Genomic DNA, 25,873 nt, shown 5'->3' with positions numbered 1-25,873 from the left:
CATCGTTAGGATAATTGGCTTTTTCTGGGAAACTGCTAATGTGCATGATCCCATGGATACATTTTCACATACTGGTGGCAATCCAGGTCATATTTATGATTTACTCTCCATTACATTTTGTAGTTAGAAGACAATATGTTCAAGAACATCTTGAAAAAGTACAGTATAATTGCATCCATTGCTCTCCCTTTCTGTCACAAGATGCCTGCAGTGTACCTGCTTCTTTTCACCATGACATGGCAGGCACAAAAGGATGTTACTGCATTATCTCAGCCTTCTGAAGATGCTTATTTTCTGCTATCAAAATGCTTGGACCATAGATCTCTTTAACTGCCATGAACTTGTTGTGCAAGGCTAGATTGAAAGGATACATGCAGACATTTTGTTTGAAAGAAATCCCTCAGGACTGGTCAGTGAGGGTTGTATTTTTCTTGTTTTTCCCTGGAAGCAGGTCACACCTTTTACTCCCACCCAGAGCACTTTCTGATTCCCCTTTTCCATCTCCAAAGAAGCCCTGATGTGCTCCACCTCACCCCGCTCTAGGGATGGGGCATGGAGAAGAGAGATCTGACGCAGACATCACATCTCGAGCCACGTTTGTTGTAGTTCCTCAGCATCAAGTGGAGGATGGTCTGTTCTGCCTTGCTCCTTCAGACAGGTGTGTAAACGCAGGGGATAATCTAGCTCCAAAAAATTAATTATCTGTAACCCAGTCATTGCCATGTTGTGGTGATCCACTCTGCCTGTGGTTTCTTTGTGATTTTTTTCCCTAACCAAACCCTTTGAGTAAGCTGGGGAATGAAGGTGTGGGAACTGACTGGGGAGCAGAGCTGTGTGGGTTGATCACACAGTATTATTACGATTTATTTTTTTTTAAACTAGCGTATCAGGTGAATACATACAGCCAAATCATAAAATTTTGAGATGGAAAAAAGCATAATAGGTCCCACCTACTCTATTCCTCTGCCAGTACCAGATTGTTATCTGCAGTTTATTTTCCAGCCTGATTTTTCCTGGGATAGGCGATTGCTCAGTGCTTCTGAAAATCAGGCCCTGCTGGTGCACAGATGGGGCCTCAACCACTTCCCTTAGGAGACATGAGGTAATTGTTCTCAGATATTAGCATGCAAATGCCATATCCAGAGTTCAAAAGGCCTAGACGCATCACTCTGCAATTTCAGTCATTACAGTTATAATGGTTTCTAATTCTGATCACACACTGTGAGCAAGCATGGTGCAGCCCAACCACCTCCAGCCTTGCAGCCAGCAGTTGGGAAGGACTCCCTGCACGGCCAAGAGGTTATTCCCCAAATCCTTCTCTTCAGTTCCTTCTTTTCTTAACTATATTTTCACCCCTTACCAACCATCTCTTCATTTCACAACATAAAACCCCACACCATTTATCAGCAGCTTTGATCCCCACTCACCCCTTGCTGCCCAGATGATGCAGGCTGTGCCTCAGAGCGCCCTGTGACTCAACATGGCCTGCTCACCTTCATGGCAAACACCTGCTGGTGGGAGGGATCTTTCACAAACACCTTGTGCTTGCAAATCCTCAACAAGTTCATCCTTGCAGTTCAGTCCAGGTTTGCAATCAGTCTGGGTCCCCCTGGTTTGCTTCAGTTCCCTAGTTTCACACCCTAGCCTCATCAGATCTGTGCTTTACCAGACTGTAAGAGCAGACTGTAAAAGTCAAAGGAACATTGTGGTAAAAATGCAATGCAAAATCCTTTCATTGCTGTGTAAAATTTAAGGAAAGGTATCAACATGTTTGTCAAAGCATAATATACCTGCCAAGTACCCCTGCATGGCTGAGTCAGATGTCTTCTACACAGAGCAGTTCCTTCAGTGCTCACAAACGGCTGATGCCAACTTGACAAGTAATGGCTGCCCAAGAGACAGATCACCTCCCCCTCCTGCTCCTCTGATCACAGAGTTGTACATTCTCCTTCAAGTTGGACCCAACAACCCCACAGCCTCAGGGTGTGCAGATCCAACCAAAATCTTATCCTTTTCTACTTCAGACTAATTTTTGGGTCCATCATCGAGCAGGGCCAGTCGACACAGCAGCAGGCACGGAGCAGAAAGGCATGGTAGCCATTCTTCCAACTGCTATCTGAGGTCAACTTAAACAGACTGTGACTACAAACAGCAGTCAGGCTTAAGGTGTTTTACATGGTGGCTAGGCTTAGGAGATAGGTCTCCGATAAGGCCCCTGCTTCTAGCCTTGTCTTTCTCCAAGCTGAGGAAAGACTTGTTGCTCTACATCCTTTCTGAGGCAGGGAATCAGCTTAAAAGCTTAAAGCTTCAGCTTTGCCTGCAGGTCCCTGTAATTCATAACTTTAGTGTTCAAACAAAATATTAGCTAGTAATATTTCTCCACGGTGTCGTTGGCTGCTACAGTGTGGCTTTTTCTTGACACATAAAGAGGTTTTAAAAATGCTGATGGCCCTTGGGCGTAGCTGCACAGAGTCATTATCTTGTGAAACCATTTATTAAAGGTGACAGCAAAGCTTAATAGCTGGCTTTGTACTTAACTTGACTGTAAACAAATGGGTTATCCATATGCAGTGAATTAAATTCCTTCTGCACACCAGAAGAAAGGAGCATAAGCTTCAGCACATGACTTTTCATTGTATATATATTGAAAAATTACATCTGATAGAAACATCAGATAAAGGGCAGGTCTCATCTACCACTGCTGAAAGTGACCAATCTCCATGACAGCAGAACATACTTGGGATGAGACAGTCCTTGGTTGGGTCCCAGGACACCCACAGTGGGTCTTTGTATTCTATTCCCTTAAATTCGATAGCACCAGGTTACTCCTCACCCATGCAAGCACACAGTCCAGTGTCAGTTACTTTCCTTCACTGAAGCCATGAGCTCAGGTTTCAGGGAGCCTAAAAGTGTTCTCAACCTCAACATTTATTAAGTTCCCCCAGTCCTTAACATTTTCAGCACTGACAACTCCAATTTCAGTTTTTATAGTAAAATGAATGAACAGCTGCATCTGCCATACTGCTGGAGGCAGAAGTGATGGAGCCTGGCATGACAGGATAGCTTATACTCTCATCTGGGTCAGCTTGAGGAGAGCTCTGGAGAAGTGAATCTAGAGGCAGCCCCAGAACAGGGAAGAGCTGGGAAAGAACCACAGGGGTAGGTAGGAGCCATGCTGTGTCAGGGATGGCTGCTGGGGTGGGAGAACGAAGTGAGTCCCTCTTCCACGGGAGCGTGGTAACAGAATGGATTAACTTTACCATCTAACTAAATTTCCTTGAAAGCAAATGTGCCTTTCATTACCCACAAACCTAGCAGGAAAAGAGCTGTGTGTGGCTGTACGACAGCAACTGAGCACACCATGCATCCTCAAGCAGAGTGGCCTTCTCCACTAAATGTCTTCTGGCATGCCAATGATTTCAGTCTGAACGTATTAAAGTGTCTAGCTCATGATCTGTAAAATACTGAAAAATATTGGTTTGGCATGAATAACTGGTGAATCATCAGCATTTGTAATTGTGTAGGGGCATGGAGGTAGTTCTGTTATTTGTATTCTGATTTCACATGAGAACATTGATATGAAACAGCAGTAATTGAATCTGATAAGCACCAGTGAGCCTTTCCCCAGGAGAGAAGGTACGATTCAGAGAGAGATAGAGGAGTACAGAGAGAACTCTAGAAGTAGGCATGGAGACTTGCAGGTTGCCTCATATCACTACTCATAGATTTTATACACTCCCAAAATGAGAGATCATCAGCTCAGGCAAAGCTAATTACCTGAAACATTATGATTGTATCTGCCGTAAGAAGGATGAGATTCAAGGCGTTTCCCTTCCCCCTTTTTTAATTAATTGTCTGTCTATTTAAGCTTTCTTTGAAAATATAGGGCTCTTAGACAGCATAGGATTGCAGTCTGCACATCTCTGGTGGCTCGCAGTTGTCACTGGTTGTTGTTTCTCCTCCTATTGGTCGGTGGCCACACTAAAGAAAAGTACCACTGAGCAGCATCAGGTTCTGGTGTTGTCCTCCATTTCCTCCCAGATGCACTGACTGAGAATGAGAGAGCCCCTGGAAGCAGATTTGGTTTGCACATTTAAATTTCCCTGACTTGGCAAATCCAAAGCTTATAACTGTGTAAGCTAGAGCCAAAGGGCTAGTTTGTTCTTAGCCTGTGAAAGCCAGCTAAAGGCTGGTGGCTTCTGGGGAAAGGGCAATTCCCATGGGTACAGCCGGGATTAAAAGCGCCCATCTGGGAAAAGAGGGTGGAAGAAGAGAGCAGAGGCAGGATCTGACACACATCAAGCAAGCTCGCAAGACCTGAAGGAGAGGGTGCAGTCCCCTCATCCCAGCATTCCTCATGCTCTCTACTGGAGGGCTACATCAAGCATCCTCACAGCAGCAACCCAGACCTTTTCCAGACCCATCTGTTTTCAGACCTTTCTGCAGCACTCGCTGTCACTTGCTGGCATATTAAAACACTTTGGCATACATCTTTGGTCAGGCCTCAGGAGGTGAGGGTGCAGAGCAGCACTACAGCCCTGCACTCAGTCAATCCTACTTTCTCCACGGGCTGCAACCTGGATCAGTTTGATGCTTCTCCTCACCTGCGGAACTATGGAGCTTTCCTCCAGCTGCCTCTGAGAGCTGAGAAGCACAGTAATCTCATCCCCACACAATCCTATAGATCACGTTATTGACCAAGATTCTCTAGGTGCAGAAAGGAGCTTTGGAAAGAAGCATGTGAGAGAGTCATGTCAGCCCCGAGGACTCTTATTTCCACCAATGGGTCCTGAGATCCTTGAGCTTTCAGTCCCTTCATTGCTCTGAAGACACATAGAGGGAGAGAATCCTCTGCAAAACACACAAGATGTGTCATGACACTGAAATCACTTCTTGAAAAAGCAGTCACACCTCTCTGAATTACCCATAGCTTGAAATGAGGAAATCCCAGTGCATGGTTATGCAGAAACCTGGAATCAGTCACAAAACATCTGCCAATGGAAAAACAAAGTGACTTTCACAATGAATGAAAGTTGCAATAAATAGTCCACCTGTTAATCTCAGTTTGCAATCAATTCATTCGAACAATAAATCACTTGAACTAATTCACTGGAAGAAGAGACTATCTTAATATCTAGAGAGGTGTCAAGCTGCAGGCTCAGATACAAACAAACAAGTGCAATACATACATGAAATTTATAACAGTAGAGAGCAAGTGTTTATGAAGCCTTCACATCTCCCTGGGGCCCAGTAGTGCTGCATAAGGAGCAAGCTGGTTTGCAAAGGCAAAAGGCAAAAGCACATTTTGTGTAGTTCTTCTGTTCTTCTTCTTGCAGGCCCACTCTAGGAACAGAAACTGCATTTCTGGCCCATCCTGTCCTCCTGACCCTAGGCAAGATCTGAGAGGAGAAAACAATTGCAATGCTGAAATTTTGTAGATTGCATCCAGATTTTCTCACTTTTAAGTTTGAATTCAAAGCACTGCTTAAGATCAAATACTCTGATTCAAATAGGTATTAGTAACGTGCATTGAATATGACAGTGAAATTGATGGCCTGTGGTAAAAAGGACGGTAATCAAGGCAGGAGCAAGAATCCATCAGGATGTAAAATTTGTGGGACGGATCCTGAATTAGTTTGATTAGAATGAAAATATATGCTGGGTTACGCCAGATTTATCAGCAAACCAGAATACTTTAAGCAAAATGCAGTTACAGCTGCCATGCTGTTGACTTCTACCCAAAAAGTTTCATTAATCAGATTCTCCTAGAAACACCTTGAGCTGGAACATGCAACTGAACAGGGAGCTTCCGATGCAACACAGCACGCGTGCGATTTTTGTGCAGCCTTGAGGTGCGTGATTAATGATACAACTCTGATGTATTTTTACCTTTGTATCCTCCAAAAAGAGGTGAATTGCTGGAGAGGTGCAAGTGTTTGGCCAAATTCTACAGAAGCAGTAACAGTATCTTCATCTGTGTCTTAGAAAACACAAAATACTTTTTAAAGAATAACTCGATTAAATCAGATTCATTTCCAGTGTAATTACTATAATGTAATAGGCAAAAACAAAATGCAGAAAGTTATTACTGAACCTTTTCTCAAAAATTAAAGTAAAATGACAAGAAAAATCTCTCCTGTTTTACTTTAAGTTATTTGTTCTCCTGACATGTTGGACATCTCTTTGGTTTTCAGTTTAAAAAACAAAATTCGCCTTCATAGGTTAAAAACTAAAAAAATAAACACTAAAATACTCTTGTGAAATACATGTTAGTGTTGGGCTTTTCATGTGGAAACAATTCCAGGTTACTTATGTCAAAATGAAAACACCTGAGAATGCTTAAAAATTCTCACAGAAATAACCAGCAATTTTCAACTAGATTTAGCTATTCAAGTCAGCAGCCTCAAGAAAAATAATCCTACCAGCACAGAAACTGCTTGGGAGAGATGCACTGGAGTTTCAATGGAGAAAAATTCAGATTTTCTATCTTGAGAAAAAACGCAATTTTCCTTTTTATTTTAGTGACATCTCATATTTGCTCTAAAAGAAATCCCCCACCACAAACAAAGTATCTCTTTTCCAGGAACATTAAAAACTGTGATCCAAAATGATCCTATAAGTCTGAGAAGAAGAAGCTGTAATTTGCCTCTTCGTTTTGCAGGATGTGGTGCAGCATCACAGATCATCCCTCTCAACCTCATTCCCCATGTTGAGACTAAACGTCGTTGCTAGAAATTCAAAAGTTGATGAGAGAAAAGGAGAATATTATACCATTTTGAAGACAGAGGAGAGAAATTCTTCAGTAGAAAGCATATTTTTAGTCATTTTGCTTCCATAATATTTTTTTTAGCCTCAGAAGATTATATCATGCATATAGGTGTATTGTTCTCATTTCTTCTCCTTACAGTTGCAATTAGACTTGTAAACACTAATTTGTATTTAATTTTTGCAACCAACCTCTGGTGGGAAGAATATAAATAGACTGATTTGGATGTCATCAACTCTTTTTCTGCCTTTGGAATTCCACACAGAAGCACTCAGTGCAGCAAGACATGGCCATGCACTAAGTCTCTTTCTCATGTTCTTTTTTTTTGTTTTCCTGGCATTTTCTTGAATTTTCTCACATGTTTAAACAGTGTCTGGTGACTGAAAGAGCTAAATATCAAGGGAAAGGCAGCAAGACTGCTTGCTGGAGGAAATTCCTGACTGGCACAGAGCTCAGCCGAGTTGCCTACATCTCAGGACTTGGGCTGTCTGTGCAAAACTCCATCAGCCAAGGAGAAAACGCTGCAAACCCCAATAGATTATCTGTCATTTAAATTGTTGTCACTGCTTGGGAATCATTGGTATTGGTAACTTTAACTGCTTCTCTTTCTGCAGTACCAGATTTCGCTTAACTGAAGCAATTCTCACTCAGTCCTGTCACAGACACGCACACAAATTTATACTGGGTTTACATGAAGCCTGGAAGACTATTTCCAGTGCATGTTTTACTTACTTTCAATTTCCATAGGATTTGCAAACAGAACATTTATTTCACATGGCCTCAGAGCGTGGCCGTAAACTGCAGTCTTGCCTTATTGTAAGTCACAAGCAGACAAGGTTACTTTTCAATATGCATTTATTTGCATGTTTCCACGTATTCTTATTTGTCTTTGGCTCAAATATTGGCCTCAGCTTGCGTGAAACAAAAGCCCAGCCATTTTACAGAAAACTAGCTGTCTGCTTATTTAAAACAGCCTGAACCAGTGTGATATCTGGCTCCTGTTCCTCCTGAAGGCTGACGCGGGACTCCCGAGCCCTCAGACTGCGACAGCCCTGTGGGGAAGCAGCCTGATTCTGCGCGCTGAATGAGAGGGCTGTGCCTGTGTCTGAAAATCAAACTTTTTCTCTGATACAGCCACAGGGTGCAAAAGCTGTGCGCGCCTACTCTGAATTCCTCCTAAGTATCAGGTTTTTCATTTTTTCCCTCAAACTGAAGACCGAATTAGGAGAAAGGTATTCTCTTTGTTCATTGAGTGTTTTCGTAGCTATCTCTTAGGTGAAAAAATAGCACAAAGGAAAGGACTTTGCCACTTTAGCTGCTTTGATTCAGTGAAGGAAATGCTAAGTGCGAGTAATGCCAGCTGTAATCAGACAAGCCCTTGTACGTGCTCCAAAATGCCTTGAAGTTAAATGTACAGTGCTGAAGTAAGACTTTGTGAAGTTCAGCAGCCAAACAAGAAAGGCAGTCTGGCTCTGCTGACAGCGCTGACAACAAGCCTTGTGGGACGTGCAAGACGTTTGCAAATCCAGTGGCTTCACCAGAGAAGGCTACGCCACCAATCAGTTCAGCAGACTACTGGATTCTGTGGGAGTCACATTTTTTTTTCCAATACTGAAATATTCTCCAATATCAAAAAGAATTCATTATAGCCATAATTCCAGTCTCAAGAGATAAAAAAAAAAACACGAAGTGAATGTTCACCAGAAAATTTCTTTCACGAGTCATTTATTTGAATTTATATCATGTCCACAAAAATAGAAACAGTCTTCAGAACCATTCTGTGATACATAGTCTCCAAGTTGAGATTTACAATGGCAATAGAGAAATATCTCATGTGGGGTTTTTTCCACATGTGTATGTTGAAGAAGCTGTGAGAAGCAAGCAAGAATTATGCATTTCACCATGGAAAGAAAGACAAAAATGTAACTAAACATGTTTAATGTCTCTGTAGTTCACCAGCCTACATATAGTTTCTCAGGATGTTTTAAGAGTAAGTTGCTCTAACTTTGTGCAGAAAATAGAGTTGGAGGGGTGCTCACGCTTACACCTCTGACATTGATTTGCATGTATCTATATAAATATAATATACTTTCCTATCTAGAGCTTTATACATATGAAAAATTATGGTACAATAAAAATCTATACACATGGTGCTACCAGTTGAGCAGCTGCTAACTTATAGGATACATCTAAAAATATGATTGCTCAGCTTCTGAAATACAAAATAAAAGAGCAATCAGAAATGCTTTTTGTTTAAATAGTAATTTACATAAACATTCATCTCTTCATTTTCTCCATTTGCTTAGGCCTTGTAAAAAGATTCCCTTTGGTTGGTTGCATCTGTCCTTGGCAAGAACTGCAGATTTAAACAGTCCTTTGTATTTGTCTTAGGCAAGGGTTAATACATTTGTGAAACAGAGTAAAAGTTGGCCGGCTCCTATTCCAGGTTTCTGCTATTGTAATGCTGAATGACAAGTACCTAGTCTGAAAAGTTCTACAGAATGGGAAAGTAAACTTGCATGATTTCCACTTGCTGAAAGACCTGACAGTAAAAGACTGGCATTTGTACTGCAACCCAGCATAAATCACTATCCGGATTTATACAGTGGGCTTTAAGTGAAGCTACTTATTTTCAAAACCTTTACAAGCACGTTTAGCTGCTGCTCAGTAAAAAAGGGGTGAGACATCTATATTACAAGTTCAATGAATTTCCCAGTAAGTTGCTGAGAGATCTGGTAGAAAGCAGTTTTATGAAGGTATGATAATCAGTAAGACATGAGTTAACCTGAGACCTAGCACAACAGCATCACTATGGCCATCAGCTATACCTTTTTGCTTCCAGAGCAAGAAAGGATGAAATCTGGGTGCCAGGGGATTTGTGACGGTGGCACTGATTTCAGGTTTTCACTGAAGGAGTGGATTGGAATGTGAAGGGGGATAAGCCTGGAGTACCGTGGTGATGGTTGGACTAGATGATCTTAGTGGTCTTTTCCAACCTTAATGATTCTATGATCCTATGAATGGACTGCAAATAACTGTGGGTTTGGGGGGTGGAAGGTGACGATCTTTGGAACAAAGTGAAGGTTCTCTCCTCATCTGGTGGCATGGTTCTTGCTGTATGAACTACAAAATGATGGTAAATGGAGTGGAATGTAGCCAATCAAGCTGAAAAAAGAGGAAATTAGTGAGTTGCGCAAAAGCAAGCAAGGCTGGCACAGTCAGTCCACAAAAAAAAAAAAAAAAAAAAAAAGAAAGATACACTGAGAGAAAAAAAAAAAATGCTTTGAAGTACAGAGGCTTATAACTTGATTTGTAAATTAGATGAACCTCTCTCCACCCAGGTTATGAAAAGTAAAAATTGTCATGTACAGGTAATTGATGGTGACAGCTTTGGCACACACACTGTAGGAGGTGGTGCTATTGTTAGACATGCCCTACATGTGTAGATAACAAGCTAAGCTCTTATGTTTGCCTACAAATTGTTGCTAAGCACATTTGATGCCATTTATATTGATACTTCTGTTGTCTCTTGGTTTCATCTGCATTTCCTTTTAAGACAAACAAAAAATGGAATAGCTTACAACCTCCAGCTGCGCCCTGCTGAATTTCTGCCTAATTTGGATTCAAATCCAAGAGATGCCTGAGGAAATGGATATTGGATGGATTTAACATTCCTTTTTCTTTTCCCCTGGATTTTTCAGCCCCTGTAATTGCCATTGCTTTCCAAATTCCCAATCCTTGAAATAGTAAATAGGAATCGATCTTTGTTTCACCTCTGTTAACATCACCAAGAAAATCCTGTTTTTCAACTCCCACATCTCACGTACTCAGTGACCTGGTGAAGAACTGCCTCCTCTAGATTTATTTCCCCATGTTCTGCCTGTGCCTGGTGCCAGCAGGAAGCATTTGTGAGTTGGAGAAAGAAAAAGCTGCCAATGAATGTTCAGTCTCTGCATGGCACAGATAGAGACAAGCCCAAAATACTGACCCAGACCCAGACACAAGTGTCCCCAGTATCTCATTGTCTTTATGTTGCTGGGTTTTTCTGCAACAAAGAATGGAAAAAAAAAAAAAAAGGAAAAAAAAAGAAAAAAAGCAAACAAATACAAAGAGCTAGACTTGAGAAAAGCAAAGAGAACTCATATTTTACATGCAACTGAGTTTTACATTTCTCAGAGGTTATTTGAAAATAAATGTCCAAATGAGACTTGACCTGCCAGGAAGATCGTATAGCTTGAAGGAACTGGGGAGACTTCTCCCTCGTGCAATTGGATTAATAGATATTCTGCTTGCCCCTCTCCTCATTGCTTTACGTGTCGTGGATTTGAATGCTCTAGTTAGGAATATAAGATAGGGGAAAGTATTATCTCTACTGGGAAACTTGTGCTTTTTGGTAAGTTTGCCCAGTCAGAAAACAGTCATCTTCCTCTAATAGCTTTGGTCCCTGAGATTGACTCTCTTCCTGCAGTCCACTTCAAATACAGTTTAAGTCAGTTATAAACAAATAGCCCGTTTCATGGTGTGAGCTGAATGCCCTTTGGAGGTTAGGGAAGAAACTCAGTACCAGGCAAGGTCCAGTCCTAAACTTCTGCCTACAAAAGAAGGTCCCAGTGGTGGAGGTAGTATGGGTTCTCCAAGTAAATGCTCACACCCACCTTGATGAGCTACTGCTCTTACAGCCGGGACAAGCCAATTGAAGGGGAACCCACTGTCTGGATTAATAAAAGCAACTGGAAGCCAGCAAAGTGTTGAAACATTCAGAAATTGGAGGGAAGGAACAAGTGATATTGGCCAATGAAATCTATAAACCAGCTGGTTATGGAAGAAGACTACTTGGCTCAGAGATGCTTTACAGTTTCTCCACTTACAGCTGCCTTCCAAAGTGGATTACCATACTGCCTAAATGCCCTAGTATTTTGCTCCTTCCCTTTCTTTGCATGACTCGCAGCATTGTCATAAATCACATTATGCCTGTATGACTTAACAAAAAAAAAAAAAAAAAAGAAGAAAAACTTCACAAGAAGGGAAAAATAATCATAATTCTATAATGTTATCTTATATCACAGAAAACTGTGTACATTTTTTCCCCATACAGGACATACTTCAAATAAAATAATTTTAACGCCAACAATGATAATGTTCCTTCTTCCCGACAGAAGTAGAATTGTTTTTTCACCCCAGTTTGGTACATAAATATAAGAAAATAGTCTTTGAATATTTACATCCAGGTGTTTTAAGTGTTATTTCTTGAGATCCTTAATTCTCATTTTCTCTCCAGCCACGGGCATTCTTTCCAAATTTATATACTAATCTGCGACCATCCACACGCTCCAGGATTTCTCGTTTATAATAGTATCTGTTAAAGGAAACATGTAGAAAAGATTTAAACCAAATTCCTCTACAGTCTCAGAAGACCACAATCAAACTGGGAATCACAAAGCTATCTGAAATGTCTTTAGTTTGTTTCATTTTATGTTATTTTATTATATTTTATTACACCAAAGGTTGATCTAACTGAAAGACAAGGAAGAAAAAAAATCATTGTGTCTTTTTTTACTTCACATTAACCAACTTACAAATTTGAATCTCACCATTTTTCAAGTTCCACAGTATTGCCCTATTCATTACACGCTCTGATTAAATTTCATCTTGTTTTGGTTTTTTGGCGGTGTTTTTTTTTTCTCCTAAATAAGCCTGCATCTGAAATCTGACCAGGAAAGAATCTAAAATTCCATTTTGAAATACAGTTTGAACTTCTATGGATTATGGGAAATTCTGAGAATGTTAAACCAACTGGCAAAGAAGGTCCTCACAGAGGACCTGTAAGCCAGTTTTAAGATAAAGGCAGGGGAATGTTTATGTTCTGAACACTGGTGCAAAAAACAAGTTCTCTGTAATCTAAAACTTCCCAGTTCAATAGCACGTGAACTTTCAGCTTGCTGTAACCATTTTTCCTTTCTACAATCAAATATTTTTATTGGTTGGCAGTGTGGACAGAAACAGAATCTACTATGTATAAAATACATTGTAAATGTTATATAATATGAATATTATAGTATACAGACACAGGAGGAATAAATTAAGACAAAGCAGAATGCAATGTTACAACCTCAAGATTAGTGGGAAAGACTTCGTTGTTGCAAAAAATAAAAAAAGGAACTGCTGCTGCTTGCACTTCATTTTTAAAAGTAACCAGATTCTCCATTCAGGCAGTTTCTTCATGTGCACTCACCTCATAGCCCGGCTGAGTTTCTCATAAGTCATGCTGCTGTTGTTCTTCTTCTTCCCCCAGAGCTGAGCCACAGCTTCGGATTTTAAAAATCTGAAGACACCTTCTGACCGGTCCTCCCACTTGATTAATCCTGGGTATTTCTCAGGGTTAAGAAGAATATCTCGAATAAATTCCCACAGATGAGTTCCTCGAGGGTCTGAAAGAGGGAGGGTGCAGAAGGAATGAGTTTAAGGAGCTCTCTGGGCTATGTTCTTTATTATGCAGTTTTCTTACGGTGTGTCATCTATAAGCAAGGACCACTCAGTGAGGATGGGCCATGCTTTGTGGACTGCAGAACCACCACCTCAGAGCTACACATGTGAAAACATTGATGGCTTTTACACTAAGGCTAGAGCTGAGCATCAGCCTTCAGAAGGCTGAGCCCTGAGGCAAAAGGATGGATAAGAGCCACAACAACCAGGGGAGGTAGAGACCAAACCATCCCCTGCTGCCTGAACTAAACACCACTTTGGGACTGAACATGTTTAAGTCTTCCCCTCACCTCCTCCCTTTTTCCTGATATTTTTCCTGATATTCTTCTACGGCATGGCAGCATGTAACCTGGTGTTATTGTGCAACTCCTGAAACAGCCAGCAGAACTGTATGGAGGGCACTGAAGTGCCATGCATTTAAAACAGATAAACAGAAGGCAAATGAAATACAATGCTGTTCCACGTGTGCAAGTGTTTGGTCTCAAGTGTTCTAGGTAGACTTCAAGAAGAAGGTGTATACTGGCTAGAGGAATAGTGATAAAAATGGATAGCCAAAATTGTATAGGAAAATAGCATTAAAAGTTTGACTGCAATGGCAGAAAGGGCAAAAACAGATATCCAAGTTCAATATGGAGGCCCCATTTAAGCACAACTCTAATCCAGCTATTGCAGAGATGACACGAGAAAGCCCACGTAGAAGAAGGAAAACAAACATACAGTCAAACAAGTGAGATGTGGTATATGAATGAAGAGTAACAGTGACAAGGTAGGCCAGGAAACAGTTATCCTTTGGTCTGCTTTCAAATGCATGTAAGGTTTTGGACCAATGTAAGAAGGAAACAACCTCAGCAAAGATGCAGTGTTAAATAGAAACTGGTATACAGGTAACATCAGTATTTTTCAGTCAACTAATCCAGTATTTTTCTTTGCTATGATAACTGCTTTCTAGAGGCAACCAAATGCGGTGGATCTAGTCTATCTGGACATCAGCAACAGACTGTATAGATAATGGTACAACGACTAATGATGAAACTGGAAATGTAGGGGATTAGCCCAGCATGGCAAAGTAACCTTTACTTTATGCCAAGACTATGATGGGGTTCTTCTCAGGTTCGTCTTCAAACCATTCCTACTTAATCTCTTCATTAGCAATCTTGATACACACACACAACACCACAAAAAAAAGTCTGTGTGCAGATAAAAGTTCTGGAGTTCTGAATGAGCAAAGTCACAGAGCAGGATAAGAAGAGAAGTCATGAAGGAAAACTAATCTGGAGACTACAGAAACAGGATTAAATTGAATACTGCAATACACATCAGAGGACAAATACTAATACGCTCTACTATAAGCACAGGATGAAAAAAAACATATGCAAGTTGTTTTCAGGTTTGAAATCCCAGTAATATGCATTAAGAGAATGGTGTCTACGAATCACAGATATGGTAATCTGTCTTCAGACTCAGGTTGAATCAAAACTAGCAGAAAAAGAGGATGAGGGGAGCAGAAAGACTGCCGTATCAGAAGAAAAGGCAGCTGTAGGAGTAGGGGGCAGGTGTTTGCTCATGATGGCATGCATTAAAAGCTCTGGGAAGAGATGCAGAGCTGCATCTCTGGCATTGCTGCACCTAGCAGGCACAGGCACAGCAGGGCCTGTGTACAGACCTTCCTTATTTAGTTCATCACCTGCTTTGTTATCCCTATATTCCAGATCACCAGATCAGCTCAACGAAGGAGGGAGGAAACTGAATTCTGGTGGTTTCCCTCTGGGCTCTTACTGATAAAAACAATTAGAAAAGTGCAAAACTACTGCATCAAAAATAACATGAGCAAACAGCACCAGAAACAGTGAGATCCTTGGAGAATTCTATCAGAGTAACCATCTAACTAGCTCTGCTTTCAAAATGAACTCAGAATGCTCCCTTTTCCTTCCCAATGGGTATCTACTCTTCATGCATTTCTTTTCCCTCAATCAAACAACCATTATAAACCACGGATGTTATAACCATTATAACCATGGACTTACTGTGTTTCTTGGTGTGGGACTTTGGGGTATGATCTTGTGTTTTTTTCACATCTGAAGAATCTGTAGAGAGGAAAATGAAGCCTATTTGTAAATTTGATTAAAGGTTTTCCATTGACTAGCAGGTTGAAAGAAATAAAACCACAAAAAAGAACGAATATCTCTTTTAAAGATAATCACTTTTCAGAAGGCAATCTAAGGGAGGAGGAAGGGGGAGAGTTTTGTTTTCTGTACTGTATGGTAATCAGCACACTTCACAAAGAGACCATTGATGAATAAAGAATGAACGCAGAGGTAAACATTTGGCTTTTGAAACCTAAATTAGATTAACAAATACCTCACCCCATGCTATGTGTGAGAGAGAGAAAAATAAGAGAATCAAGTCTATAAAAGGAAACCTGAATTGTCCCATTATGTCTTAGTCTTTGCAGAAGCATGTATCTTTGGGGGCTTATTTGTTTCCGAAGAGATGATCTAATGTGAAATATATGCGCTGGTACCGATGCACAGAACACCTACCTGACTAAAACATAATGAACTGGCACAGCACGGTTGTTTGGGGGGCAGGGAGCGGGACTGCACTGGTAGGAGGTTTTGGCAGCTGGACGTGCATATATTGTTCCATGGCTCGCAGCCACAGAAACAAGCCATTTCTCATTGATGGTGCTTTATCACCTGCAGCCAGCCCCAGGAGGAATCGGATTTCTGGCACAAATGTTTCTTCAGAAACCAAGAAAAAGAAAAGTTCTGTCTGTTCCTCGCCGTCCCCCACCTGGCAGCCTGACTGCATGCCGCTCTGCAGCTCCAAGGTCTCACAAAATCTGCGGGACCGTCCCAAGACGGAGGCCCTCCTCTATTTGCTTTTCGGCCTGCTTCGTGCCTGAATGCCACAAAGCAAAGCTGAAGGTCCCACGCACGTTTTCCCAGCTTCTATGAATGCAGGATTATCATACTTTTCATGGAAACGGGACATTTGCATGTGCAAATGACTCACAGGAAATATTCATTTGCATAGAAACTTGTTGGATTTGCACAAGCAACTGCAATAACTGCATGTGAAAAGGTAGATGCAAAGCTATTCACACAACTCACTTTATTCATACATAACTGGATATGTACCCCGAGCAGGGCAGAGAGGATAAGTCCAACCTCTCCTGCTCTGAGCTGACATAATTACTGTCCTTGACCCCCCGAGCAGCAAATGTGCTCTGAGTCATTTTGCCTTCCCACTCTCTAAGAGCAGGAACCAGCCTGAACCTCACTCAGCTTGGGGGGAAAAAGTAAAATGAGGCCTATTTCACTGCCTTTCCTCAGATTATGATCCCCCGATGTTATTAAAAGCCTGTGGGAACTCCTGGTGAGGACAGCAGGACCAGGCCCTTTATTTGCCCTCTTATTTAAATCCTTTCCATTTTAAAATCCCACAGTTTGCTCGCAAATGTTTGTTATACTCTGTTTAGCTGGGGATTTATTCTTGGAGATTCAGTTGCCTTCTGCCTGGCTGGTGATTTACTCTGGGTTTCAGCTGTGTACACAGCCTCTCGCTCTGCCTCCCTCTCATGGAGACCGGTTTCAAACACGCTGTGTCGGGAGGCTGGGGCCTGACAGATGAAAAGAGTTACAATGCAGTTTCAACAAAGCTGCCTTGCAAAACTTGTGACAAAAGGTTGCAGGGTATTTGCATATGATTCAGGAGTGAGCCATATTCTTTACGGGATATACAAATTTAGTTTTTACAGGAGGCTGTGCCCTTGGCGTGCCACCCTTGCTCTAGGCTCAAGCAGTCAGCAGGTAAACACACCGCGCCAGGAGCTTGACAGGTCCCCAGTCCCACCAGAGCGCTCTGAACTCCTAGCAGCCATCTTAGCAGAGTGGGTGGAGGCGGCGGCGAAAGCAAACTTAGTGGGGGTTTTGGTGGTGGTTGGCTGTTTTTTTTCTCTTTTTAAGGTTTGGTGGTTTTCTTTCTCAAGTTAGGTTTTCTCTCTCTCTTATTAAATCGATTGCCAAATGCATGCATTTAAGCCACACGTCCCAGTAGTAAGCCCAGCGACGCAGGGAGGCAGGGGCGCGGTGGGCACAGGGGCAGTCACAGCTCAACAGCCCACAGGGCTCTGCGGAGACAGTGCCTGTGAGGCCACATCCCCGCAGCACACCTCCCTCATTACCCCTCCACTTCTACCTGTCTCCCTCAGGCCTATCTGCCTGAAAGCTTTCTAAGACGACCGTGCCTTTCCTTCCCCCTTTCTTGCTGCCTCATGACCTCAGATTCCCTTTTCCCTCCACCTTGCTCTTGCCTCCATCCCGCTGCCTGCAGCAGGACGTGCCCTGCAGAGCACCCCGACATGTGTGCCCTGCCCGCAGTTTCAATGGGCGCTACATCAAATGGGTTTGTGCACTTTTTCCTGCCCTTTAGCAGACAGATCATATCTCTTCTGTGGCCTCGTGGAGCTCTGAGAAGGGTGAAATGGTGTGCTGGGCTTGCCTGGGGACAGGCTGGGCTGGGAGTAGGCAGGGGGCGCTGGGCCTGCCCTACAGTGCCCAGCGGCTGCCCCCAGCATGCCCCCAAACCTACTTGACATGAACGACCAGCTCAGCAGGGAACTGCAGCCGCTTCTGGGGAGGAATATGACAATTATTTGCCCACACTTGGCTACCCCACAGAAAAGCAGATGCCTGAGCTGGAACATCTTGTCTCTCTGACACTAACATCTTCCCCTTTGACTAAGTCACTTTAAAAGATATGTGGAGGCAGCAGATTGTTTGATCTTCTTTGTCTTGACAGAGGGAAGAGAGAAGCTATGGTAATGATGATAGCTAAAAGAGTTGTCAGAATCAGTACTGCTTGGTATAAAAATGACTGGAGGCTCAGATTCAATCCTACAACACAAGACCACGGAGACTATTATATGTCAGTAGCTTTGGGAGAAGCAACAATTAACAATATAATTACAAGTTCCTTACCAGGAGGCTGGTGACTCGGTGTCGACATGGAGATTTGAGCACGACAGAACGTTTTGCTGTCCAATAGCTCTGGAATTAAAAAGAAAACAGTTAAAGTAATGTCCTCTTACAACCATAGATCTACTTCAGAAAAGCAAAAAGTATAGTGAAGGTAGTTACCTACTGTGCTACCATAGCCACTATCATACAGGTAGTTGTCTTCTTTCCAGGACACCATTAACGATGGATCTGAAGGTGAAGGACAACGAGGGAAATCAGATCAACAAAAGGACATAAGGATGAATACAGACAGACAAAGCAGTAAGAAATGTGCAGAAGGTACAGTGAACTGAGAATTGAAGGGGCTAAGTGAAAAATTACTTTCTTTCTCTGAAATTGTGGATTAGGGCTTGCATACTCAGACAAACATACTTACACAAAGCACTGACTTACAAAATAATGTAGCCGCCTTTTCCTTTTCCTAAGACACCATTTATACCTGCCCTGGAATGAATTTTCTTATGTCAGAACAGCTCTAATTCTACCCTAATTCTCTAATTCTATGACAGTTCTTTGGTGCCATGAAAATGAAAGTGCTCTCAAATATCTAGTAGAACAAAAGAATGCTTATAATTAGTATTTATTTCTATAATAGTGGAACTCGAAAGTCCCCTCCAAGACAGAACTTCATGTGTAAGAACATGGTGAGAAACATCAAAGCAGAACCATTTTATTCTGGCACGTAAGTCCCCACCCTTAACCCAAAAGCCACTAGTAAGCTTAAAGAGTAATATGACTTAGTGACCTTCTGGTCAGGTGGATCAATACATACAGAAGTATTGTCTTTATAAGCTGTACAGTGAGCAGGAAATTACTCTTTTTACAGTGCATTTTTGAGGTTAGAAGCTTTAAACACTTATTTTTCTTTTGAACTCAAGCTCAGAAAGGATGAGATCTGAAGTTCAAATCCATGTTTTACTTTTTTTTTTCATGTTCACATAAATGGGGGGAAAAAAAGAGTTATAGCTAAATAATCATGGTTGGCTGAGTTACCACTTATGACATAGGAATTTAGCAGGCATGCTAAGTAATAGCTGCATGTTTGGGCACCCAGAGCTTGTGTTCCTACAATAGCACACACCCTTTGCTTGTTTGGACACCTGATCTGCCCAGTGTTGCCTCTGAAAACAGGCCTTAGCCAGCCAGAACGTGGGGAGACAGCTTGTCTTCACATTTCATCCTATTTCAGTGCCTACAAGGCAGGCTTTCCCCCCTAAACCACCAGCCCATCCCTGCCAGCTCATATGGAGTCCCAGTCTGCAGCAGTCCACCCTACCAGCAGGCACAGTGAGTAGCACTAGTCAGTGGTGGGCTTTGATCTCTCCAGGATGTGTGGCAGAGGTACTGTGCAGAGCCCTGTGTATCTCTACTTGAAGGAGAGACTAACATTATATCAGGATCTCATAAATCAGGACTTGAAGAATTACTGTGGTTTCTTATAGGGCAAGCATCAAGGCTGCTGCATGCATGCCACCCATACCATGCGGGCACAGGCAGGGAGCCGACTGCAATGCTTGCTTGCTGCAAGGAGAAAGTGAAGAGTGTCCCTGACTGGGGAGGCTGTGCTCCTCCAGGATCACTGAATGAATTGGCTGGCAGTATTTGTCAGAGACACCTCACACTACAAGTCTGTACTCCTGCTGTCAGGAAATACTAAAATGTGGCTAATGAATATATCTACAGGCAAAGATGCTGGGACCAGTGTGATAGACAGTGTTCAGATATAGACGGAGCTGTCCTGGTAAAAGCAACTGGCACAATAATTGTGCCCAGAGTGCACTGAAGTTCTTTTCCTGGAGAAACAAGGCCCAGGCAGGAAAAGCATCTAGCTACAAATACAATGGAATAAGGGACTGCTGCAGGAAAAATGCAGACGTATGCTACCACGAATTTCAGTTTAACTGAAACGTGAAGAAACTGAAATGTAACATTTTAAATTTTTTACTCAAATATGTTTGGTTTGGAAATTTCCTCACATTTCAAAGCACTAACAGCACTTCATCGCAAAATATTTTTCCTCTTTAGAAAAAAAACCAACAACTTAAATTTCTGTGAACTGTTTTGCAATCCGCTGAATGAAGCAAAGAATGATGTTCTCTACACAGCTGCACTCTCTGAGCACTGCACACTATACTAACTCTGAACATCAGTGTAGGCAGGTGGTGTTACAGTATTGTCCCAGCAAAAGCGGCCACATGAGAAGGTATTTTGGTGCTACCTGAAGCTTCAAAAAAATGATTGACTGATATCTGTATTATCTCCTTAAATCTGTGTGAAATGCCATTGCAATTAATGCTGTTGTGATCTCTCTCTTGCAATGGACAACTTCCCCTTTTCCCCATAAAAAGATCAGTTACCCAGCAATTACTTACCTGTTTGCTCTGTCTTCACAATGACATTATGAGATTGGTACACGTCACTTCCACACTGACCTGCAAGAAAGCATATGGCAGATAGGACATGCAACAACAAGCAGAGAAGAATTAAAGATACAGTTCCAAGCACAAACCGTTGCAGTTGAGACAGAGAGCTAATTTTGGAGTGGAATACAAACCTTTCCCCTTGATCCTTCTGCCTTATACGTGACATAAGCAATGATACAGTAATATAGTCAGTAAGGCGTTAGCAATATAGCAAACAAAGCAAATGAGATTTGCCAGGTGTGTTTCAGAAGTGGCTTCTGAAGATTCGAAAATTCAGACAATCGTATATGCGCCTCTATCCCCTGCGTAGCTTACTGTCTATTTACCATTCCATTTTAGGTGCTGAAGGTTGCTATAAAGCAACTGCCCTGCTGTCCCAGCTGCCTGCGTGAATTCCTGCAGACTCATGCTGCACAGATGTTCCCCGTTGATATCAAACTCCTGGAAGGGTATGCAGTTGGCATCCAGTTGGTTGGTATCAAGGAGATGCTGCAGCCATTCCCAGACCTGAAACTTCGTCCAGTACTGAGGATGTATTTCGTGCCACTGGGTTCCATAGAAACTGCTGGACACTGGAGAAGAAAATGAGTATTAACTGGCTCTGTTAACACCATGGGATTATTTTGAGGACAGAAAAGTTACATACATAAATTTCACGCCCTGGAAGTCCACAAACTTAGACTCTTTTCAGTCTTTAATACTAGCTCAGTAGCTACTGCTGGAGAAAAACATCTTTTTGTTGTTGTTGTTTTTTTACTCAGTTTACCAATTAAAAATGAAATATATTACTTTACACCTCTCTTAAAAAGTTGAATGAGTAGAAATGAATTTAGTAATGTTGGCTAAATATACCAAAAATTCTTTGGAGCAAGATAAACTGCAGAAGTACCGTCACAAAGGAGTGTTGATCTGTGCGTGGGAAAAGTGTATTAGTGCATAAGAAAACGATGGAAAAGCCTTGCAAAATCCACATAATGAGCAGTGGAAATTTTGTTTGTATAAAGATTGAATATGAATTGTGGAATTCAGCCAACGAACACTAAAAACAAGGCACTCTTAAATTGCTCTTACATAAAAATCTATCAGTACGGCCTACAATATCAGGGCAGAGCTGACCTTCTAACAAATGCATGTTATCTTTGTAGTCTGGTAAGATGATTTCTGAATATAATTGTAAAACTCATTTTGAAATTAAGGGAACTACCTAATTTTCTTCTTAGGATGTCTGAATCTTTTCTTGGTCAGTCTTTCAAACCACCCTCAGTTGTATGTCACTGCATGACAATAATTTATGTGTACAAATGAAAGGAAACATATGCGGGGACGGGATAATTACACAAGATAAGATAAGATGTAAGATATACAAAGGTAGGACTGCCTTGATCCAGCCTCTCAGAGAAGTTAGCAAAAGGAGTTCAGTGCAATTTATTCCTTGGGAAAGGAGGACAGTGGGGAAGGCCAGGCAGAGACAGCGGCATGATAAAATGTTCAGAAGAGCAAGAAGGTTCATTTGAGGATGAAAGAATTACAGACTGCAGAGGTGGTTAAATTATGGGAAAAGGAAAGACTGCCGTGGTCTAGCTCTGAGTTAGCTCCGCACCAACACATTGTTTCTCTCACTGGTACCAGTCTGGTCCTTCACAGTCTTTCCCACACAGCTGTGAGAAATACAAGTAACAAGGGGTATGGCTAGAAGACTACAAGCTACAGAGCTGGCACATTTTAGGAAACTGTTTCAGCTAGACCTCAGGTCTCTTCAGATGAGATGCAATGCACACTGTGAGCTCATGGATGAACACAGAATAAGCCCACAGTTACTTATGTTCCTTTATCAATGCTGGCCAGCAAAGTCTGCGTCAGTGCTTTAGGTAGATGTTGCTCATCCTGCTGTTGAAGGATTAGGGGAATGAGTACAGAAATGACTAAGACTTTGGTATGTTGGCAAGTGAAGGTTTGAAGGAACCAAGAAGCGTTCCCTGAAAAGGAGGCTGAATTTATTCCCATCATTTCAGAAGAGTCAAGAATTTTCAGAGATTCTCTAATGTAAGCACAAGTCTTTAATGAGAGGAAGGAGTTAGCATGGGAAATGGACGTGAGGAGGTAGGTAACTGTAGAGGCTGGTCTATGCTTTCGGTTTCCTGTAACTCCAAAAGATGTGTGAATGCTTGAGGATCTCTCAATAGGAAATCCAAATCCATATCTTTATGAGATCCTGTGCAAGATCAGTCAAGACTTTTTTTCCATTATTCTGTTACAGGCAGCTTATAGGCAGCTTGATACATTTACTCAAAGCTCACTTTTGTATTTCTTTGTATTTAGAAATTACACATTAAAAAAAAAAAAAAATCAAACAAGAGTTTCACTGAATAGGAACTTTTGCTGTAAGTTTTTTGTACCACTCTGTAGATTAGAAGAACAACTGCAACACGTTTGCTTAGATTTTAAGGTTTACGCAGTGATTTCAAAGCACTATTTTGGGTGAGGAAAACAAACCTAGATGAAACACGGCACGTCTATCTGTGCATCTATATCTACATTTTTATATATAGAGAGAATGTGTATCTGTGCAGCTAAATCATCACAAGAATAGTATAATAAATTTCACCCTGTGTGACACCTTGTAAGTTAATTTAGGTGCAAAAGTCATCACTAGCTCTTAGGCATTAGAAGGCATATATGGAATTAAAGAGATGGTTCTGTGCATAACAAAGAAGTTCTCAGATCACAAGCTATCTAGTGCCCTAACGCCAGTCTAATTAGATAGCTATCTAGTAATTTGAGCTGAAAAAGCAAATACAGTGAAGGAGCAAAAAGACTACTCCCCTGCAAAGCCGGAGGGGTGATTAGTGCTGAAGAGTAATGTCGGTTCAGAGAGGGCATGAGGGGTAAATGTGACAGAGAAAGAATTCTGGACTGAGGAGAGGGAACGTTTGACTCTTTTGCTATCTTGAAATTCATTTTAACAAAAAGGAGCAGTAACAAAATAAACTGGTCACTTTCAGAAATTTAAGTTTTGTGAGTTCAGCTCTGACAAAGAAAATACAAATGGAAATTTTCCAACATGAAGTGAAACTCCAGCAAACTAGTATCACTGAAAAGCAATACCTGTGCATATTTAAGGGTTAAGTAGTCCCTTCCACCCCTGCCTATCCTCTCCCACCAAAAAAAAAATAAAAACACATAGCTCAGAGCTGTTGAATTCCTCCTACCATTGCACGTGGAATATCCATCTGTCCAGGAAGGCTGCTGGTGGAGTAGGTTGCTGCTGGAATTGATACTCATTCTGCCAGCTCCTTCCAAAATCATGATCTGTAAGTGAATTGAACAGCTTGCTTAGTGAGCAGTGTCTAGTCCAAAAGGTAAATGGTAAAAAAAAAAAAATCCACTGAAGGTGAAGTGAGCAAGCCAATTCCATTTGTAGAAGATACAATTGAAATCAAGAACATGTTGCCACAACCCCTTTTCAGCTGCCACAAAATCTCTTTATGATAAACATTACCATGCTTGATTTGCATATGCAAGAAGCAAGTTTCTACAGCTGCCCATCCATAAATGAATAATCCGTAATCAGAAATGAAGCCGAATGAAAAGACAAGGATCCTGACAGAGCAATACAGGAAAACTGCCAAGCTTTGAGAAACGAAAAACAAAGTTGTTTGACTTTTTTTAATTTTTCTTTTTTTAGATTTAAAGAGAAAATGTGTTAAAATAGGATTTTTTTTTTTTTTTTTTTTTTTTTTAGAAAGAAAAGATTTTTCAATAACTGCAAATTAAACTATACAAGAACTCATGGTAAGAACTCAAGTTGAGAAACTCCTTCACACAGAGGGACCCACGTGTAAATGCTACAGGGAGGTAATGTTACAAGGAATATTTTTTCAGCTTGCTCAGTTTTGCTCAGTTTCTTTCTGATCTGCGTCAACAGCGTCTCTAACCTACTCTCACAGCTATAGATAGCATAGATCCTACATTTGGAACCACTGAAGAACTGGGCAATCAAAGATCTCAAAGATGAGACAAATGACACAAATTTTCCTTTCTACTTATGTTAGCTTTAGCATTATGGGCAAAACTGTTATTTTATTTGGTAAGACATGTTTGAGCAAAATTACTTAGATGGTATTTTTTAAAAATGTCACATATTTATCACACATTAAATCATTTCAGTGAACATAGACAAAGCTCCACAACTACAGGTACTCATGACTTTTTAATTATCTTTCAATGGTTTCAAGTTGCAAGCTTATAAGTACACATTATAACCGCACAGCATGAACATTCTTCAAGAGTTTAGAAAAGTAATTTTTAACTAATACAAAGGTTTCAGAACAGTGCTGTTATATAACTGCACACAGAACAAACTGTTGTTCAAAACCTTCTAAATCAAAAGCCACGGAGGCTGTAAGAATAAAACTTTTAGAGCTCAGGAGGGCACGTGAAAGTAGCTAGATGTCACTTTGAAATTACAGAGAGGCTGAAATGAAAAAAAAAAATGCACCTATGAAAGTTAAAAAAGATGGTCTTGGCCTTTTCCCCACTGAGGAGGATGAGAAAACTTCCACTGAGTGCCCTGTCAGACCCTCACAAGCTCATACCAAGAACATTTTTGGTAGAAGAAGTCATTAAGAAGAGTCGCAGCCTTGAAAGAACTGCCTGAAAAAGATCTGGGCTGACACATACCTCCATCATTTGCAATAAATGATGACATTCGTAAAAGTTACTGAAGTGCACACATTTAGGAGAGCCTCTCTACGTCTTTTCCCTGACTCCACATTGATGTACATTTATAAATGGAGAGAGGTTGTTGAGAATCACTGAAAAATCCAAAGCCTTAAGAAATGTGTCACAGGGAATAATCCTTTATAGTATACCCTACTTCAGTGCTTTTTTTTTTTCTGCTACATAGAATGACATAATGCTTTCTACTCTTAATTCTAACAAATCCGTGATTCAGTGACGACTGGTGAAATTTTTTTCTTATATCAGATATGTGATGTTACAAAATGTCAGCAATCGAGTGATACCTATCGTCCCCCCATGGCTAAAATCCATGGCCAAATAAAAGATGACGGGGTATCAGTCAGTAAGTTTGTGCAAGTTAGAAAAGAAGATGTCTTTAGCCCTGTGTTAAAGTCAAGTGACTTGGTACTCTGAGATCAGGAAACATTTCATTTTCTTAC

The 25,873-nt window shown here is 41.2% G+C and overlaps 1 protein-coding gene across 2 annotated transcripts; it reads right to left on the bottom strand.

The window, feature by feature from the left end:
• Positions 1–12,022: 12,022 nt before the first annotated feature.
• On the bottom strand, positions 12,023–23,999 carry EHF (ETS homologous factor; the record flags this gene model as incomplete). 2 transcript variants are annotated; one of them, XM_079536751.1, is made up of 8 exons in its annotated part: positions 12,023–12,122; positions 12,999–13,194; positions 15,274–15,333; positions 18,232–18,300; positions 18,391–18,459; positions 20,643–20,702; positions 21,020–21,265; positions 23,903–23,999. In XM_079536751.1, the coding sequence occupies 8 exons, from the start codon at positions 23,997–23,999 to the stop codon at positions 12,023–12,025; spliced, it is 897 nt and encodes a 298-aa protein (XP_079392877.1). The 2 variants fall into 2 exon arrangements, with proteins under 2 accessions (XP_079392877.1, XP_079392878.1); XM_079536752.1 differs by lacking the exon at positions 18,232–18,300.
• Positions 24,000–25,873: the final 1,874 nt, after the last annotated feature.

This window comes from Tetrao urogallus (assembly GCF_951394365.1).
Source record: "Tetrao urogallus genome assembly, chromosome: 6".
In the NCBI taxonomy this organism is placed as follows: Eukaryota; Metazoa; Chordata; class Aves; order Galliformes; family Phasianidae; genus Tetrao; species Tetrao urogallus.
This window is presented reverse-complemented; position numbering and strand designations above follow the sequence as displayed.